General features: G+C 35.4%; 1 protein-coding gene across 5 annotated transcripts in view; it reads left to right on the forward strand.

Moving 5' to 3' along the window:
* NBEA (neurobeachin) overlaps positions 1 to 20,629 on the forward strand; it is a 776,030-nt gene that overhangs the window by 651,955 nt on the left and 103,446 nt on the right. For all 5 annotated transcript variants that reach the window (XM_005883142.2, XM_014530733.1, XM_014530734.1 and 2 more), the window contains 2 exons: positions 10,460 to 10,600; positions 18,776 to 18,895. In XM_005883142.2, the coding sequence (XP_005883204.1) occupies positions 10,460 to 10,600; positions 18,776 to 18,895 (261 nt within the window). The remainder of the gene's footprint in view (positions 1 to 10,459; positions 10,601 to 18,775; positions 18,896 to 20,629) is intronic.

Raw genomic sequence — 20,629 nt, forward strand, 5'->3', positions numbered from 1 at the left:
TTATCTCCCAAGGGGTCCCAGACTGCGAGAGGGCACAGGCCAGGCTGAGGGACCCCCTCCCTTCCCCCCCGAGTGCACAAATTTTTGTGCACCGGGTCTCTAGTATATTTATAAAAATTATAAATTTTTCAAGCCAGACTAAGCCCAGGACTACACATTATATTTGATTTTTATGTCTCTTAAGTGTCTTTTAGGTTAGAATAGCTCCCAGCCACCTACACCCCATCTTTTTTCATGATATTGATTTATTGAAGAGTCTGTGCCAGTTATCCTATAGAATATCTACCTTCTTGATTTGTCTTTTCTTCCTCATGTTGTCATTTGACTTGTTTTAACTAGTAAAATTGTGATAGATGATGATTTGAATGTCAGTGAAGATTGATAAAACAGGAATTTACATTTGGAAATATATGGTTTTTATTGTTTGCTAGCTAAAATGTAAAGTTACTATAATTGATTAAAATTTATAAAAGTTAAAGTGTTCACATTTGAAAGATATCTCTGGGTCATAGAACTGAAAAAGCCATATAAAATTCTATATATGAGATAAACAAAATTCTTTATCAAACAGTAAAAAGAGGTTAGAAAAGACTAAAAATCTCTATTATTCTCACTTCCCAGAAGCAACTATTATTATTGTTTAATGTATATTCTTCAAAACTTTTCTCTGAATATTTAAGCAAAAATATATTATATAAACAAGGTGGGGCAAAAGGAGGTTTATAGTTGTTCATATGGAAAATAATACAATAAATACTAGTAATACAAGAATGAACTCTGTTTTACATACTCACGACTGTAAACCTAATTTTGCCCCACCCTGTATACTCTAAATCTACACTAATAAAAGAGAAACATGGTAATTAGCGTACGACCGCTACCCTTTTCATTGGCTAATCAGTGAGTATATGCAAATTAACTGACAACCAAGATGGCGGCCGGCAGCCATGCACTGAAGTGAACATGAGGCTTGCTTGCTCCAGTGACTGGCGGACTCCAACTTTCCCCGTCTGCCGCCTCTGGCCTCTGACCTGGCAGTTTGAAACATTGTAACAAATATAGAAGCTAAACAAAACCCCAGAAACCAGCTTTCAGCCACAGGGATCTCAGAGCTGGAGTTATACATTGTTTCGATTATAGAACCCAAACAAACCAGATACCGGCTTTCAGCAGCGGAAGCCTCAGAGCTAGAGCCAGAGCTATAGCTGGCCCAGAATAAAAAAAGAAAAAAGAAAAAAAGGAGCGGTTGGGAGCTTCAGTCAATCGCCAGCCTGAAAGCAGCCCTCAGCCCCTCACCCAGACTGGCCAGGCACCCCAGTGGGGACCCCCACCCTGATCCAGGACACCCTTCAGGGCAAACCAGCCAGCCCCTACCCATGCACCAGGCCTCTATCCTAAATAGTAAAAGGGTAATATGCCTCCCAGCACCGGGATCAGCGGAGCAGCGAGGCTCCCGGCACCGGGATCAGCGTGACAGGGGGCAGCGCCCAAACCCCCTGATCGCCCTGCAGCTCTGTGTGTGACAGGGGGCGGGGCCACAACCTCCCTATCCGCCCTGCTCTGTTCGTGACAGGGGAAGGCACCCCAACCCCCTGATCTGCCCTGCTCTGTGCCTGATAGGGGGGAGCTCCCCAATCCCCTGATTGCCCTGCGGCTCTGTGTGTGACAGGGGGCGGGGCCACAACCTCCCTATCCGCCCTGCTCTGTTCGTGACAGGGGAAGGCACCCCAACCCCCTGATCTGCCCTGCTCTGTGCCTGATAGGGGGGAGCTCCCCAATCCCCTGATTGCCCTGCGGCTCTGTGTTTGACAGGGTGCAGCACACCAACCCCCTGATCGGCCCTGCTCTGTGTGTGACAGGGTGCAGTGCCCCAACCCCCCGCCCCCCATGGGCCCTGCTCTGTGCCTGATAGGGGAGAGCTCCCCAATCCCCTGATTGCCCTGCGGCTCTGTGTTTGACAGGGTGCAGCACACCAACCCCCTGATCGGCCCTGCTCTGTGTGTGACAGGGTAGAGCCATAACCTCTCCATCGGCCCTGCCCCGAGTGTGACAGTGGTGGCGCCCCAACCCCCTGATCGGCCCTGCTCTGTGGGTGATAGAGGGTGGCGCCCCAACCCCCCTCCACGGGCCTTGCTCTGTGTGTGACAGGGTAGAGCCATAACCTCCCCATTGGCCCTGCCCTGAGTGTGACAGGGTGCAGCGCCCCAACCCCCTGATCCGCCCTGCTCTGTGTGTGACAGGGGGCGGTGCCCCAACCCCCCAATCGGCCCTTCTCTGAGCCTGACCAGGGGCTGCACTTAGGAATTGGGTGCCCCAACTCCCCAATCAGCCCTGCTCTGAGCCCGACCAGGGGCTGCACCTAGGAATTGGGCCTGCCCTCTGTCACCCAGGAGCAGGCTTAAGCCAGCAGGTCGTTATCTCCCGAGGGGTCCCAGACTGCGAGAGGGCACAGGCCGGGGAGGGACCCCCCCCTTCCCCACCGAGTGCACAAATTTTTGTGCACCGGGCCTCTAGTATATAAATAAATATGTAAAGACATATACTAAAAATACTAAGTAAATATATTAAACAACTGCTTAATTAAGTAAAAATATATTACTTCAATGCCAAAGGATTTTTAGAGAAACATTGATAATGCTATACGATGTTGTTTTTGCAAATGTCTTTTCAATCCTAGTACTAGTAATGATAATGTAATATCCTACAAAACCATTGAGGTTACCTTTGTAAAGACTAACTCAGATCTTGTGTCTCTCTCGCTTAAAACCACTTGGTCATTTTCTACTGCACTTACCATAACATCTATTTCATCACCATGGTCTGCAAAGCCATATGATTGGCCTCTACCTATTTTCTCACCATGTGTCCTAAACTCTTTCTCTCATCTACTATGCTTTAGTCACATTATCTTCCTTTCTGTTCCTGTTCCTTGAATGTGTCAGTCAAGCCCCTTTTAGAACCTTTGTATTAGCTCTTTCTCTGTCTTGAATTCTCTCATTCCTGAAGTTCTCTGGGTTGGTTCTTTCTGGTCATTCACATCTCTGCTTGCAGTGGTTCTCAACCTTCCTAATGCTGCGACCCTTTAATACAGTTCCTCATGTTGTGGTGACCCCCAACCATAAAATTATTTTTGTTGCTACTTCATAACTGTAATTTTGCTACTGTTATGAATTGTAATGTAAATATCTGATATGCAGGATGTATTTTCATTGTTCGCGACCCACAGGTTGAGAACCGCTGGCTTAGAGCTTCTTTTTTGAGAGATGCCTTCCCTATCACCAAGTTGCTGCTATTCAATTATTGCTTTAATTGTCAGTACAGCACTTATATTTGGTATTTTCTCATTTACCAAATTGTTGTGAATTGTTTATTCACACACACACACACACACACACACCCTTATTTATCTTATTCTAGGGTCTAGAGTAATTTCTGACATATACTTATTGAATGAATTTATCTTGGAATTTTTTCAAGCCAGTCTTTTTTTAAAAATATATTTTATTGATTTTTTACAGAGAGGAAGGGATAGGGATAGAGAGTTAGAAACATCAATGAGAGAGAAACATCGATCAGCTGCCTCCTGCACACCTCCTACTGGGGATGTGCCCGCAACCAAGGTACATGCCCTTGACTGGAATCGAACCTGGGACCCTTGAGTCCACAGGCTGATGCTCTATCCACTGAGCCAAACCGGTCAGGGCTCAAGCCAGTCTTTTTGATTGAAAAAGCCATACAGCAGTGTGACTATAGTGTCATTTATTTAACTAGTCCCTTATTGGATATTTAGACTACTTTTAGACTTTATTTGTTTGTTTTTGCTATTTGAAGAAATGCTGTGAGAAATATCCTTGTAACTGATTGTTTTCATTAATTCAAAGTGGACTTACTGGATCAAAAACAAATGCACATTGAAAAAAATATTACCAATTTTCCCCACAAGAAATTTATACTACCTATATTCCTACCAACAGTATTACTGGTATGACATATATGTTCTGCTACACCCTGGATACACTGATTATTATGAAACTTAATAATTATTGATAATCTAATGAATAAAAATAGTTGTTTGACATTTCAAGAATTGCTATTGTACTTCTGACTTTTGTTACAAGTAACAGAAAGTAAACTAAAACTGAATTTATTTAAAATATAAAGTTTTTTGTGTGTGAGGGTTGTTTTTTGTTAATTCTCCCCCAAGGATATTTTTGCATTGATTTAGAGAGAGTGGAAGGGTGGGGGTGAGAGAGAGAGAGAAACATCAATGTGAGAGACATATGGATTGGTTGCCTCCCACAAGCACCACCATACTCACCCAACCAAGGCCGAGAATCGAACCTGCAACCCAGGTTCATGCCCTTGACTGGGAATCGAACCCATGACCCTCCCTTGCATGGCCTAATGCTCTAATCTGAGTCAAACTGGCCAGGGTAAAATATAATGTTTTTATTGGTCTTTGTAACTGAGAAATCCAAAGGTGGGTCAAGTTCAGGAAAACTGGATTTAAGAATTCACCAGGATGACAGGATGCTGGTATTTTTCCTCACTGGCTTCATTCTCACACAGGCTTCCCTATGTTATCCCAGTGATGCCTTTGTAGCCCCACTAGAAAGAGAGAATGCTTCTTTCCCAGGTAGTTTTAGCAACGCTTCACTGGAATAAGTTGAGTCATGTGCCCATTTCTGTATCAATCTTGGTAGCCATATGATAAAATAAGCTTATTGATAGATCTGGTTCACATGCCCACCAAGAGGATAAGGTAATGGATTCAGCCCACCTGAATGAACCAGGTAGACCAAGTGTGGGAAAGGAGTGGTTCATGAAGGAAGAAGGAATAATGTATGCCAAACAGGAAAAGAATAGATACCCATTACATTGTATGAGCTGGTGCTATTTTTCTTACATATATTGGAAATTTGCATCTGTTAATTGCCTGTTCTTATTTGCTCCTCTGCTTAATTAGATTGTTCATTAGTTTCTTATTGATTTCTAAAAGTTCATTTTAAAGAAAACTAGCCCTTTAACATATGTGCTATAAATATTTTTCACTTTGTTATTTTTCTTTTGATTTTGCCTAAAAATCTTGTCTAAAATTTTCATATGGGAATTTAAAATATTATACATATAATCAGGCCAATAAGTCTTCATTTATTCAGCATTTATTATGCACCTAAAAAGCCAGGTACTGTATCAGGTGCTGAGATTACAGAGATGAATAAAACATTGGACATTCCCTTGAAGGGCAAATGAACTATATAAAAAAATGTTATACATTTGCCTAATTATGTATGACTTCCCAGATGAAATTTGAGATGCTTCCAGAAGAAGAGTTGAATTCTTTGGTCAGATAGAAGGAGAGGCAGGGAATATACTCGAGCACAGTGGCCTCTGTAAGTATGATTTCTATATCATCATAGCTGAAAAAATTTTAAGAATGACAATATGTAGCTCATGATGGAAAAAACAAAAAAGGCAAGAATACTTAAAGCCTGTTAGAAGGATTCCCAAGGCCTTGGTTATTATAATAAAAGATAAGATAACTTACATATGTTAGAAACTCGGTTGTGTTAAGAGTATTGAGATAACTGCCTGGCTGGTGTGGCTCAGTGGTTGAGCATCAACCCATAAACCAGGAGGTCCTGGGTTCCATTCCCTGTCAGGGCACATGCTCCAGTTGCAGGCTGGATCCCCAGTAGGGGGCGTGCAGGATGCAGCTGATTGATGATGTTTCTCTCTCATGGATGCTTCTATCTCTCTATCCCTCTCCCTTCCTTTCTCTAAAATCAATAAAGATATATATTTAAAATAAATAAAATAGTATTGAGATAACTAAAAGTAACACTTAGAAGTCAAACAAATCAATCAACTGTATCCAGATTCAAGTTATATCTAGCACAAAGCTGCAGCTGGTTCTGTAAAAGGGATACCCTCTGATTAGCAAAGTGATCTTGATTTGACATTTCTATTCTTCATTGTACTCATCTATAATGTAAGGGAGTTGGGACAGTAGTCTTGTAAGATTCATTCCATTACTGAGGACCTGATAAGGAATTAAGTACACAGTTATAGAAGAAAAAAATGACATTAAGGATAGAATTTCACATTTAGCAATAAAACGCAATGCAGTTTTGTGGAAAGAGAGGAGACACAAGTACTTGTTTCCTCATCATGAAATTAGGTTCATAATGAATGCCTTACCCACCTCAGAGACTTGTGATAATCAATTTAGAAATGGATGTGAAAACAATAGCAAATGCAAATCTATAGTACCATTAGCAGTTGCATAAGCAACAGTGAACTCTCAACATTATGTATATATCCAAGTAGAATCCTAATACCATGAAGATCATGAGCATTTTCAAGATTTTTTTAATATACAAGAGTTCAGTGTTAGAATTAATATTACTTTAATTGGATCTCTGATGTCTCCTTGCAAACCTTTTTTTTATTCTTAAAAATTATAATATATTTTAATGGCATTGACCATGCCTCTAATCAATCTAAAATTGTTTTTCATTTATTTATTCAAATCCATCTAGCTCTACACTTAGACTTTTATATTCTCTAAGTCCTTTCAATACTTCATATAGTACCATTTACCCAATAAATATTTTAACTTAGTCATTTTTCCTGCTCATTTTTGTGTATCTTATATGTGTCCCATGAAAATGACTTGATAAAACGTGTAAGGTTTTATAATATAGAAACATATTGAAAGATTAAAATACAGAAATGGAAAGAAAATAATAAAATGAAATCAAATAAAAAGTTAACCCTCATAAATACAGGGTGCCTCAAGAAAATGTATACACACTTTAACAGCTGATACTTCAATTTTGAAAATGAAATTTATTTTAATAAACATTGCCTTTATAATTATTCAAAGTGTGTGTATGTATTTCTGAGGAATATATATATATAAGCTATATATATATATATATAGCTTAAGGATTATAACCAGAATTTTTCAAACTGCTTTCCAAGCAACACTAGTCCTTTTGCATGTTAACAGTTATGAAATAAAAAAGAAGGATAAGGTTTTAAGATAGATAGGTAGGTAGATAGTTAGACACAGGAGTGAACAAAATTAAACAATCAGATTACAATATTTCTCAGAGCCTTTAATAATGTTAATCTCCATGGGCATCTGTCAGGATTTTTGTTCCATATAATAAAATCACAGCATTGTCTCAGAGTTTTTTCGTGGCACTTAAAGCTAAGACAGATTTATCTCTATTACATTCAAAAAGAAGGAATTGAGTAATAAAATCCTAAATATCATTTCTTCAATAAATTCAATAGTGTTTTATGTAGATATGGTAATGTTACATATATAATGTTCTACTAATTTTATATTGAAAATAGTGCTTTAGCAAGCTATGTAGACTTTATAACAGTTTTAGAAATTGAATTAAAATAATAAAGTGTTAAAGAGATAGACATTTTATTTTTAATTTTTGCATTGTTACTTGCATTATTTTTTATCTGTTACAGTATCAATTTATAGCATATAAACTCACAAGGACAAAATAATAATAAATCTAGTAGCAAGATCTAAACTTTCAATTAAACCTTTTCATATAGAAACACCTAAAAAACATAGAGATGACTGTGTCTAGATGCTTCCTGTTTGAGAGAAAAGGAAACTAGTAATTATGATAAAAATTGAAAAGGGTTGCAAAATAAATTTATATATTTCATTTAGAAGTAGTTTTAGTTTTCACAAGAATTTTTGCCTTATTCAGTTTCTAAATACAAATGTTGACACTGCATTATTTACTCAAATTTTAAAAGGATAACAAACTTACAACCTTATAAATGTATACATAGGTAAAGCGGTAGGTAGGTAGATGATAGATAGATGATAGATAGATAGATAGATAGATAGATAGATAGATAGATAGACAAATAGATAGGTCTATATGGATTATATAAGAAAATAAGTTACTTGTGATGAATTCTCATTTCCCAAACAGACATTTTGAAGCATTTTTCTTTGGAATGATTTATTGTTTCTTGATTATCAGAAGCAAAATAATAAGTACAAACCAAATCATTTACATTTTGTTTTTTAAGTTCATTTTTAAACGCATTAGATAAAAAATGCAAAATTAGAAATTTATTTTAAGCAGTTATTAATGAAGGCATATACAGACTGTAATACTCTGCAGCTATTATCTACAAAGTATTATTGTGTAAAACACTCCAATAAGAGACTTTGATGAAACTTCAGTAAAATAAAAGGCATAATTTTTACTTTATACCTTTTCCAGTAGTTGAGGAGAAGGCTGGAAAAGATTAGAGTAGGGACCATGTTCCTTTTCCAAGAATTTCTTATGAGGTCTGGTGGAACAAACAATATCAGATAAGGTCAATCCTTAAAGGATTGTGCAGACATGTTATTTCTGTGAAAAGTCTATTAGCATATTCAAGACAGAAAGAAGTATTAACCATATTAAATGCTTTGAAAAATATAATATTAAGTTTAAAAAAAGATATCTGCACACCTAAGAAAGAATAAAATATGTAGGCCATTTTAAATGTATTTAAATGTTTAGTATTTCTATTACTAAATTATAACAGAACTCACATTATTCCACTATAGAAATTACTTTTTAATGAAAAAAGTAATTATATATTTGCTTTAAATATTATTAATATTTTATGTAACATTTAATGAAATTGCATTGCCTTTGTACACCTGAATAAAAAGATTTGAGGGGTACCAGTGAGATTTAGCACAATAAAGTTCGATCTTTAGAACATTTAAAAACTACATTTAAACCAAAGTTTTTAAAAGTAAATTATTAAATTGTTTTATCTTTTAAGTCCTAATTAAGTTAAAGAAAAATGAACATAATTTACAGATAATTTTAACATTCAGAATAAAAATCCTTGCTAAGAGTTATTATGGAAATCCTAAGAGATTCTAACTGCTGACAACATTGTTTTGTTTGGATTATTTCCCAAAGACCAAAAGAAAAAGCTTACAAGCAATTTATAAATGAATATTTCTCTCTTGTGTAGCATTATTTGTTCCATTGAGACACTAATTTTCTACTACTTCTCTTGTTAAAATTAAGCCTTTGGGGGAACTGCATAATTAACTAGTAATATTAAATTTTGAAATAAAGGATTTATACATTATACCTAGTATTTATCTATTGTTTTCTCTATAAACATTTATTTTTAGAGTATGCAACCTGAAATAAAATAATGTAGCAATTAGACATCATAGGAGTAGACTCCATATCCCATTAAACTAAAATTAGACAAAAACTTAAGCTAAGGCAGTTTGCTATTTGAAATCATGAGGACTCTATGCTAGAAATTCTTAATGATTAGGTATGCTAAGAAATTTGAGACAGTGATCTAATAAAAACATGTTTTGTTGAAAGAAAATTATATATTGTATCCTGAGAATTTTACTGTGTGCTCCACTATAAGGATTAACATCATAATCAGTAGTGCCATGGTACTGATAGAAAAGGTTTCAGTCACCCTGGCTGGTTTGGCTCAGTGGATGGAGCATTGGCTTGTGGACTGAAGGGTCCCAGGTTCAATTCCAGTCAAGGGCATATGCCCGGGTGCGGCTGGATCCCTGGTGGGGGCGTGCAGGAGGCAGCTGATCAATGATTCTCTCTCATCATTGATATTTCTATCTCCCTTCTCCCATCCTCTCTCTGAAATAATATATATATATAAAAAAAAAAAACCCCCCACAAACAACAGAAAAGGTCTTAGTGGCCTTACCAAAATGCTTTCCAGGGAATCTGAATTGTCTGAATTATTTCCAACAGTCTTAAGTTTGCAGTTTAAGTTAATAAAAAAGATACATGCTTCTTCTGTATAACAGAATGGGACTAGCATTCCAACAAGGTTTCTATATGGGTAATATTGTCTCTCACACTCTGGGTGACAGGCTAAGACAAAGTTTTCTCTAACATGGTGAACTGCATCACTTTCTCATTGAATTTCCTATGATCAAGCTAACTCATTGTAGCTTTTAAGTAGGCAGGTAAATATATTTTGGAGTATTTTTAGCAAGTGTAATGATTTATAATTAATATCAAAATTAAATTTGGTGCCATGACCTGTTTGGCTCATTGTTTAAAGCATTGGCCCAAGGACCAAAGGGTCTTGGGTTTGATTACCAGTTGCAGGTTGCAGGTTTGATCCCCAGCTCTGGTCAGGGGCATGATTTGAAATAGCAAATTGTCTCTCTCACCTCAATGTCTCTCTTTTTTTCTCCTTCTCCCTTCCACTCTCTCTAAAAATCAATGGAAAAAATATCCTCGAGGGAGGATTAAAAAAATTACAGTTGGTAAAAATATAATATAAAATCATTTATTTTTGCTCTATGATTAAAATAAATTAACATACTTTCAGGACAAAGATATATAGAATGTTTAATATGACTGTATTAAACAAAATGTTTCTTTTTATCTTTTTATAGCCAATTGGTGCTTTGAACCCAAAGAGAGCTGTGTTTTATGCAGAGCGTTATGAGACATGGGACGATGATCAAAGTCCACCCTACCATTATAATACACATTATTCAACAGCAACATCTACCTTATCCTGGCTTGTTCGAATTGTGAGTATCTTCATTACATTACAATTTGCCTCTAATTCCTCAAAGGTTTTCATGTAAGTAAATTGAATAAAAATCAAATATATTAGTTATTTGTTTTAAACAAAGATTAGAGACCAATGAAATGAGGAATCCCAGACTCTAGCAAAACCTGAAGCCCTTTTTTTTAATGAGGTGTCTCATTTGCAAAATTGGGTTAAGAAGATACATTATTATGAACCAGTGATAAAGGGATCAAACTGCTGGAGTGCATTTTAATACCCACTGTTTCCTTTCTCACTGATTGTCACAAACTGACACTCTTCCTTCTTGGGCAACTTTTAAAAACAGTTTCTAAATCTTTTGAAGACTGTTTTGTTTTTACTTTCTCTTTCTTCTAAGATTTAAATATATTCAAGTCTCTTTTATGTAATTAATTGATTGTCTCCTTCAAGCCCCCTCTACAAGACCATAAACACCATTTCCAAAAATGAGTTCCTCATCTCCCTGACAAACCTGATGTGGTTCCTGCTGCATTTTTTTATCTAAAGAAATGGCACCCAGTTATCCAATTTAGATATTTTCCCCTGTTTTAGCATTCCCTTATATCCAATCAGATATCACATCAGATAGGTTCTACCAACTAAATATCTCTGCAATCTATCTTCTCTATTAATTCTGGCATTTCCTTAGTGCGAGTTCCCATTATTTTTCATCTAGATTATTGCAAAAACTCTTAACCAATCTCTTTGTCTTTAGTATTGCCTTCTTCAGTCTAGTCTAGGTAAGAGCAGTTACTGGAATCAGATGATCTGATTTTTATTTTATTTTTTTTACCATAAGTAACTGAGGAGTATTCTAATCAAATCTCTAAATCAATGCAATCAATAGTTTTTTCTCCTTACCAAAATATACTTCAGACCACTTTGTTGCATGAAGCTGATTTTCTATAGAAACACATGCTAAAGTAGTATACATGAAAACGTGCATATATGGCAGTGCATCTATTTTCAAAGATTTTTTTTTTTGCCCTCAGCCTAAATGACAGCTTTAATTTGGCGGTCTTCCTCAAGCATTCTCTACATATTGAGGAGAAATTGAGCTTACTACAAATACATGATATGACTATGTTTTTAGTAACTTGTAAGTCACTGATAAGTGATATACCACAAACAATTTCTGTTAAAAAAAAGTTTGTTGGAATTATGAATCCATTTAATTGAACACAAGTTTTTTATTTTTCATAATCCTAAACCAGCATAAGAAGTTTAAGAAGTTTAGATCAACTAGTTTATAAGAAAACAAACCCAAATCTTATTTAAAAAAATAAACTCTGTAATTATAAACTAAAGGACAACACAAGACTCTTTTTATAGATCAAAGTTGGTTGTCTAAATTGTTAAAAAAATTCAGCTTAATTATGTGAACTTGTGTTTTTTTACATGAATATTTCAGAGCTAGCAGTTTCTTAAGAAATATGTTTTTTACTCTAGCACTTCTTAAGTATAAGAAGTTCTATTTCTTTTTTTTTTAAATATATATTTTATTGATTTTTTTACAGAGAGGAAGAGAGAGGGATAGATAGAGAGTTAGAAACATCGATGAGAGAGAAACATCGATCAGCTGCCTCCTGCACACTCCCTACTGGGGATGTGCCCGCAACCAAGGTACATGCCCTTAACCGGAATCGAACCTGGGACCCATGAGTCCGCAGGCTGATGCTCTATCCACTGAGCCAAACTGGCTAGGGCAGAAGTTCTATTTCTTTATTTTCTGGGGAATATTAGATTTATGTAAATGCCTTTTACCACTATAAATCAATCAGAACAGAACACCTTTAGCTTATGGGTTATAATAATTTATTAATAATCTCCACACATAGGAAAATACTTCACACACACAGAAGTAAAGGCTTTTCTGAAATATATAGAGATAAATTATGGTTCCTATACTGCAGTTTCAGCCACATGTTAAAACTAAACACAGAAGCACAAAAATTTGCCAGTCAAGATCTTCAAGAGCTGGTGACCTTTATAGTGGACATAAAATATATTCTTATTTAATGTAAGCTCTCAAATAGGCAAACAAGAAAACAAAATGACTAATAAATTAGATTCTCTGACCACCAGGTGGTCAGGCCATAAAACCAAACTCAAACATTACTGCCATTAGTGGGAAATGACTAGTATGAAGTCAGATTTATAAGACTTGTGTGAATCCATAAAGGTACTTATTATCAACAGCTTGATTTCAGTTTATACTCTTTTATTCCTGATAAACTAAACACTTTCTCAAATAAAAAATCATAATTTAACCTAATGGAATACAAATTTGAATTCGTGCAAGGGTATGGCAGAAATGCTATACACACGTATATTCTATACATGCCCTTTTAGTACTACCCATAGTTGTGCTAAAGAGAGAAACATAATGCAAACCACTATGTAATTTAAAATTTCTAGTAGTCACATTTAAGAGTAAAAAGAAACAGGTTAAATTAATTTTAATAGATATATTTGTTAGCCCAATATATCCAAAGTGTTAAAATGTCATAATTTCAATATTTAACCAATAAAAAATTATTAATGAGATATTTTACTTCTTTTGTGAAGTCTTTGAAATCCATAATTTATTTTATATTCATAGTTCAGTTCTAAATAGCTGTATTTCAAGTACTCAGTAGTTACATGTGGCTGGTGGCTACTGTAGTGGACAGTACAGATCTATAGGATTGCTTTTATGGGGACTCATTTAGCCAACACATCCTGTGTTGTGCTGTTATAAATAGAAGTATCATGGTCTAAGCTTACCAAGTCTTTAACCTAATGGCCCAAGGAATTGTGATTTCCTCACTCCAATCTTAATAGTTTATGAAGTAGAAAATTCATTAAAATTCATGTTAGTAAAAATTTGTCCTTAAAAACAAAATACAGTTTAAAGTATCTGCAATACCTTTACCTTTCAATCATTTTAGGCCCAAAGTAATTAAAGTCATTGTTAGTTTCAGTCAGTATATTTAGTATGATGATGATAATAATTTAAAATCCTAATTAACTTCATACCACATTACTTTAAATTAAAAATATTATAGACAAACTACCAGAGAAGTCACTTGTCTAAATTCATGACTCTGAAAGACTCCTTTTCTTGCTAGCACCATTGGGCAAATGATGAATAAACTATTTTCACAGAGTTTGGAGTGTCTTGATATTAAGTAGTAAAAAAGGACAAATTTTACTTAGAATGTTTTCACTTTATATCTTACCGTGAACATATAGTATATATAGAGATTATTAAATTTTATTCTCTGACCTTAATAATCAATGTACCTTCTGAATTCAGTATATTCAATCAGTCTATTCAAAACTCATTTGTCAAACATTTAATCATAATTTTTAGGAAATTACATAGATTTTGCAATGAGAGTTAACTTATAAATCAATTGTTTAAAATTTGGGATTTCCTTTATAAATTGTAGGTTGCTTTGAAAACTTACCCAAGAGTCTGTTTAAACCATAATATATTTTTCATTTTTTAATAAATATGTTTTTATTGATTTTAGAGAGAGAGGTAGAGAGAGAGAGAGAGAGAGAGAGATAGAAACATCGATGAGAAAGAAACATCAACATCCATCAGCTGTCTCCTGCACTCCCCCTACTAGGATCCAACCTACAACCCGGGCATGTGCCTGACAGGGAATCAAACCTTGACCTCCTGATTCATGAGTCAATGCGCAACCACTGCGCCACACCAGATGAGCATAAATCATATTATATTTTTAAAAATATATATTTCTAGTGAAAAAAATAATAGAAACACTTTTGCAAATGCTGTAATTAAAAACAAAAGATAATGCTACTGAGTTAAATACTGTTATGTTTATCTTGAATACTGATGCTAAGTACATTGCATGTTTACTTAGAGAAAGATGAGGAATTCTTAATCAAGAGCATGGTGTATAGGTTAATTAATAGGACTTAGAGATTCTAAGATACTTCTGGGTTCTTTCCAAAGTGATGTGAGAAAATAAACTTCCAAAGTTAAATAAAGCAGAGTGGAAATAATGGTTCCTCCATTTCCCAGAATGTGATCTTGAACTTTCTCAAAGATAAAACAGGAATAATTATTCCTACTCTTAAGGATAATAGTGAGGATTGAGTTAACTGAGATACTATAGTGCCAAGCACAGAAAGGTGCTCAGTAACTCTTAGTTCCCTTCCTTTTAGTATTTATTATGTTTCATACCAATTCAAAATATAAATCTTTTTGCCGAAACCAGTTTGTCTCAGTGGATAGAGCATCAGCCTCTGGACTGAAGGGTCCCAGGTTCAATTCAGATCAAGGGCACATACCTTGGTTGCAGGCTCCATTCCCTACCCTGATCAGGGCATGTGTGGGAGGCAACCAATCAATGCATCTCTCTCACATTGATGTTTCTCTCTCTCTGTCTCTCCTCCTTCCTTCCACTCTCTCTAAAAGTCAATGGAAAAATATCCTGGGGTGAGGAATAAAAAAATATAGATATAGATATATACATATTTTCTTTGATATAGTTATATCCCAAACTCTACCTATTACCCATAAATGGGCTTTGTTTAAAATAAAATGAAGTGAAGGAAAGAAGAAAAGAACAAGGAGAGAGGGACTTAAGAAAAGATTCTTATGAGATGAGTGAGCAAAAATCTAAGCGAAAAGAATAAACAAGTTGGCTAAAGAGAAGAGGAGCAGGGAACAGAGTAAAATTGCTCAGGATGGAATTATGGTCTGTAACCATTGAAAGGCAGGAAAGTTGTTAGTGCCTTTGCAGGGGACTAAAGGTTATGTTAGAATTTAGTAGGACAGGTACTTACCAGTGCAAAAAAGGTTAATTTTATTTTACAGGACTGAAAAGGGTTTAGAAGATATGAAGTGACCCTGGGGTAAATGTAATTAGGAGAAGGAAGTCTGCCATCAGCCATTGATATTACAGGATTAACCTAAAGTTTTTAAAGCCCAACATGTGCCAATATTTTAATATCTGAAATTTCCATTCAATATTCATTCATTTGTACATTTGATTTCTTAAGCCAAAAGCTTTTTTAGTGTAATAACAAAATATCTAGAAAATAGTTCAATCAGCATATGTTAGGCAAAGAAGAAAAAAGTTCCTTAAGCTTAATATAGCATTTGATCCTCTACCTTAGTTAAGCACGAGTCAAATAAAAAAGAAAAGCCTTACACTGTGCTAGGAAGGTAATAGGGAAACACATGGAAAAAGGTTCTCTGTGGCAATCAGAGCTTGAGAAATCAATACTCACTCTTAAACAAATAGGTTATCAATTTCTATTAGTGTACACTCTACCAGTGTAGCAGCTGGAGGCCTTCAGGAATAATGAGAATTATATGTCATGTAGTCTGTGACCCTAAAACAGCTGTTAATCAAATCTTCTTAAAAGCTACTTAAAACAATGAAACAGAATTCTTTAGTGTTCTCTGCTTTTAGGAGCCACTAGATCCATAAACTTCAAAACCAAAAATAAAAATAATTCTTCAATTTCTGATTTCTTTTCACTATGCCCATCTGTACTATTCTTGACAGGTCTTTGTTAAGGGTTAAAAACCAGGAAGGATCATTTAGGTTGTGGTAGAGATCAGCTTTTAATGGTTGATGATAAGAAGTAAGGCTTTACATGTATAAATGGGACTTTGCTCACAACTATTTAATAGGTTATGTCAGTGGTTGAGTGTTGACCCAGGAACCCAGCAATTACTAGTACTAGTTAGATTCCAGATCAGGGCATATGCCTGAGTTGCAGGCTTGAACCCCCCCCAAATAAGGGGCGTGCAGGAGGCAGCCAATCAATGATTCTCTCTCATCATTGATATTTTTATCTCTCCCTTTCTCTCTGAAATCAATAAAAATATATTTTAAAAATATCACTGAAATAAGTCTGACTCCTTTAGACTAATCTCTGTCTACTATCTAAAGTGGAAAAAAATCAGCATCCTAGAATAACGAAGTAGATTCTGAACATACAACTTTTTGGTCAAACTAGTGGTTAAGAACTAACAAGGATAACTATATCTTATTCTTACCCAGCCATGCCCCATCTTCCAACACTATCTTTGTTTAGGTGTGCTCAACAAACATGTATTTGACACTAACTATGAGCCAAGTTTGTGCTGGGAACTAAGGATTCAAAGATGAGTAAGACCTAAGGAACTAAGAATCTGAGTCTGGAAGAGTTGTCTAAGGAATAGGCATTCTGGGGCTGAGCCCAGCAGTGAATACTTGACACAGTACATAAAGCTGGTAGTCATTTTATAACTCTGTGTCAGGTAAGATACGCCAAGCTTTCTCAATATTATTTAATCTTATTTAATTACCCCTAAGGTATTGTCATTCCAAGTTAATACTGATGAAGGAACCAAGATGCTTAATACAACTACTTGAGATTAAGTAACTTGTCTAAGAGAGGTAAATGGTTTCACCAGATTCAAACTTAGATTTGTCACATTTTATTCAATTTACTATTGCTATTTATAGAATTTTAATATTATCACTTTAATTTAATTTAGCGATAAGATACACTGCATTAACTACCTTGTATTTAATAGTGAGTTAAAACTCTAAAAAGCAAATTAATTAGTGAAAGAAATCTCATAATTTTTTCCTAAGTTAATTTTGGTGATATCTATTTGTCTCTCATATCACTTGAAATCTTAAACAGTAATATGGAATTCCAGGATGTATATCTGATTTTCACCCCCTTTACCTATACATTGTTATATCTATCATTCTACATCTTTTCTCTTTCATGATATTTTTCTGTCATTCAACAGTGAACATGAAATATTGGTGATACATTACAAATTTATAAAGTTGATGACATCTAACCACACTAAATTATAGGAAGGTACTGAAGAAGATAAATATTTGTAGCTGTTGCCAGACAGCTGGACTTTATGGCTAATAGCAAAAAGGGGATTTGAAAGGGGCAAAATAATGTTTTATGGATATAGAAGAATGAAGAGATTACTAGTATATATTAAAGAAAAACCCAAAATATTTAGGAAAGCTTTCTTAGCATTATTGAACCTAGAAGTGACATCATTCATCCTAGACTTGAGTGAAAAATTGAACATGAAAAAGAAAATATATATTTATCTTTGTTATAGATAGCTAAGAAATCCTTAGTAAGAATGAAAATTATTTAATCCCTTTGAATTTGTAAGCAAATTTAATGACATCAGCAATAATGCCTCTCCCAACACAACTACAGAAAAATCATTAGTATTAAATACATTAGGACCTTACGGTAAAGTTATTTCTTGGTTTCCAACTATGTGAACATGTTTTGGGTGACAGACACTGTCATTGTAGACATGTCACAGAAAGCTAGAAGGACAAATTAAGTAGTTCATAGTTTCTCCTAAGAGCTCTGAAAAGATATGGGAGAACTTCAAGCAGGAATTTGTATTTTATAATGATCATCAGACCATAATGTGGTAGGAGTATATTAGTTGACTTTGATGGGTAATCCAAGATGGATGTTCCCTACCTAATTCCATATTGCCATGAACAAGTGTCAGGATGATTTTCTTATTGCAATGTTACTACGTATGACCTTAGCTGTGAGGAAGAAAATCTGAGTTGTAAATAGCCAGTAGTGCAAAATCACTTATAAAATCACATAGCACTATAACTCCATCATTTTATAGATCAGAAGGCTGAAGCCCAAAAGGCAAAATGACCTACCAAGGTTGCAGAATGACATTGACTGACCTAGTCAGGCCCAGACCAGCACCTGCTGATTCCTTGGCGTGGTCATCTTTCCAGGACCCTACACTGTTTCCACCTCAAGAGGGTTTCAAAAAAAGTTATATTTTGCCCTGGTTGGTGTGGCTCAATGGGTTGGAGCATTGGCCCGCAAGCTGAAGAGTCTCCAGTTTGATTCCTGGTCAAAGGCACATAACTGGTTGCAATTTGATTCCTGGCCACGGGGGGAGCATGTGCTGGAGGCAACCAATCAATGTTTCTCTCCTCTTTACTCCTGTACTTCCACTCTCTTTAGAAAATCAATGAAAAAATATCCTCAGGTGAGAAATAACAGAAAAAAAGAAAAAGAAAAGAGAGTCATATTTTACAAAGGACTGAGGGAAGCTGTGTTCAGAGGGTCAAATTTTGTCTTTTGTCTTTTTTGTTTTCTTTTTGCTTAGGAACCTTTCACAACCTTCTTCCTTAATGCAAATGATGGAAAATTTGACCATCCAAATCGAACCTTCTCATCAGTTGCAAGGTCTTGGAGAACTAGCCAGAGAGATACTTCTGATGTAAAGGTAGGCTCTTATATATGTTGATGTTAATTTAAGTTATACATATGTTGAGCCTTGTCCGGGTGGCTCAGTTGGTTGGAGTGTCATCCAGTACACCAAAAGTTTGTTGCTGGTTGGATTCCTGGTAAGGGCACATACCTAGATTGTGGGTTCCATCCCTGGTCCGGGAGTGTACAAGAGGCAACCAATGGATGTTTTTCTCTCACATCAATGTTTCTCTTTCTCTCTCCCTTTCCCTCCCCTCTTTCCTCTTTTCCTCTCTCTCTCTCAAATCAATAAACATATACTCAGGTAAGGATAAAAAGTACTTTAAAATATGTTGACATTCTAATTTTTAAATTTAAGTGGGCATATAAGGCATTGTATACTGCAGCTTTGTTTCATAATATTTTTAAATTATGTAGTACATCTATCCTAATAGGAAACTAAAGGAAATAATTTTGAGGTTCATAAAAAATGATTCAGGATTCTTTTATATTATTCAGTTAAGGTACTTTCATTATTTCAAAGAATTCCTACTAATTTAGATAGAATAATCTGGAGGTGGAAAGAAAAGCCCATAAATTGACTTTCCTGCTGTTAACTCAATTTTTGGCCCATTCCATAAAACACAGCAGGAATTGGATTTGTCCTTAATGTGTCATATTGTTATAGCTTGCCCTGTGTTGGGTTTATGTAGCCTGGGGCAATTAATAAAGCATTAATGACAAGACCCATTTAAAATGTAGGCTCTTCTGTACAGCCTTAGCTTTTACTCGACTGTGCCTGGGGACACTTGCAACAATACACATTAGATTAAACCAACACACATAACATATCTAGGAATAGCCAGAGAGAAGAGCAATTTTACAGTTCATACTGCTTAACTATTGTTAAATATAAAGATTTGTTACTAATTATATGGACTTTTGTTTAAAAAATGGTTGTATTCAAAAAAAATAAAATACATTTGTTCTCTCATTTTTCTCACCCTCCCCCTCGCCCCCAGACAATAAGATTAAATGACCAGGTTATTGCACTGATATATGTGTTTCTTATTTTAAGCCCTTTTACTTAAAGGCAGATTTTTCCCCATTACTGTCATCATACGTGATATAAAAATGTTATAATATCATTTCATTTAGGGTCTCAATCCAACAAAAGCAGTGAATTAAAGTCAAAATTATAATTTTCTTATTTATGCTTATCTACTGCAAACATTTTTAAAAGGCAATTATAGTGTTACTGAACTATAAGAAAAGTATATGTATACAACTTTTGTTCAGTTGTATTTGAAAGCAAAAAACAAAGGATTCCAGGAGTATGTAGCATATGTATGTGTTTTATTTGTTGCCATTAAGTTTGCATAAGTGAATATTAATTTATACCCACAACATATTCACACTTGGAAATAAAATAATTTAACATGTATCCTTACTATGTTAAACTCTTAAGGCTCACATTGCCCTCTTAACAGACTTATAACTTCACTGAGAAATTAAGCTCAAAAATCATCATTTAAATTGATTAAAGACCAGTAAAATCAGGGAGAGAGTTTGTTTAATATTTAATAACTAGAGGCCCGGTGCACAAAAATTTGTGCACTGGTGGGGGGGGTGTGTCCCTCAGCCTCACTTGTGCCCTCTCACAGTCTGGGACCCCTCGGGAGATAATGACCTGCTGGCTTAGGCATGCTCCCAGGTGGCAGAGGGCAGGCCGAATCCCTAGGTGCAGCCCCTGGTCGGGCTCAGAGCAGGG

This window comes from Myotis brandtii, unplaced genomic scaffold, assembly GCF_000412655.1.
Source record: "Myotis brandtii unplaced genomic scaffold, ASM41265v1 scaffold77, whole genome shotgun sequence".
In the NCBI taxonomy this organism is placed as follows: Eukaryota; Metazoa; Chordata; class Mammalia; order Chiroptera; family Vespertilionidae; genus Myotis; species Myotis brandtii.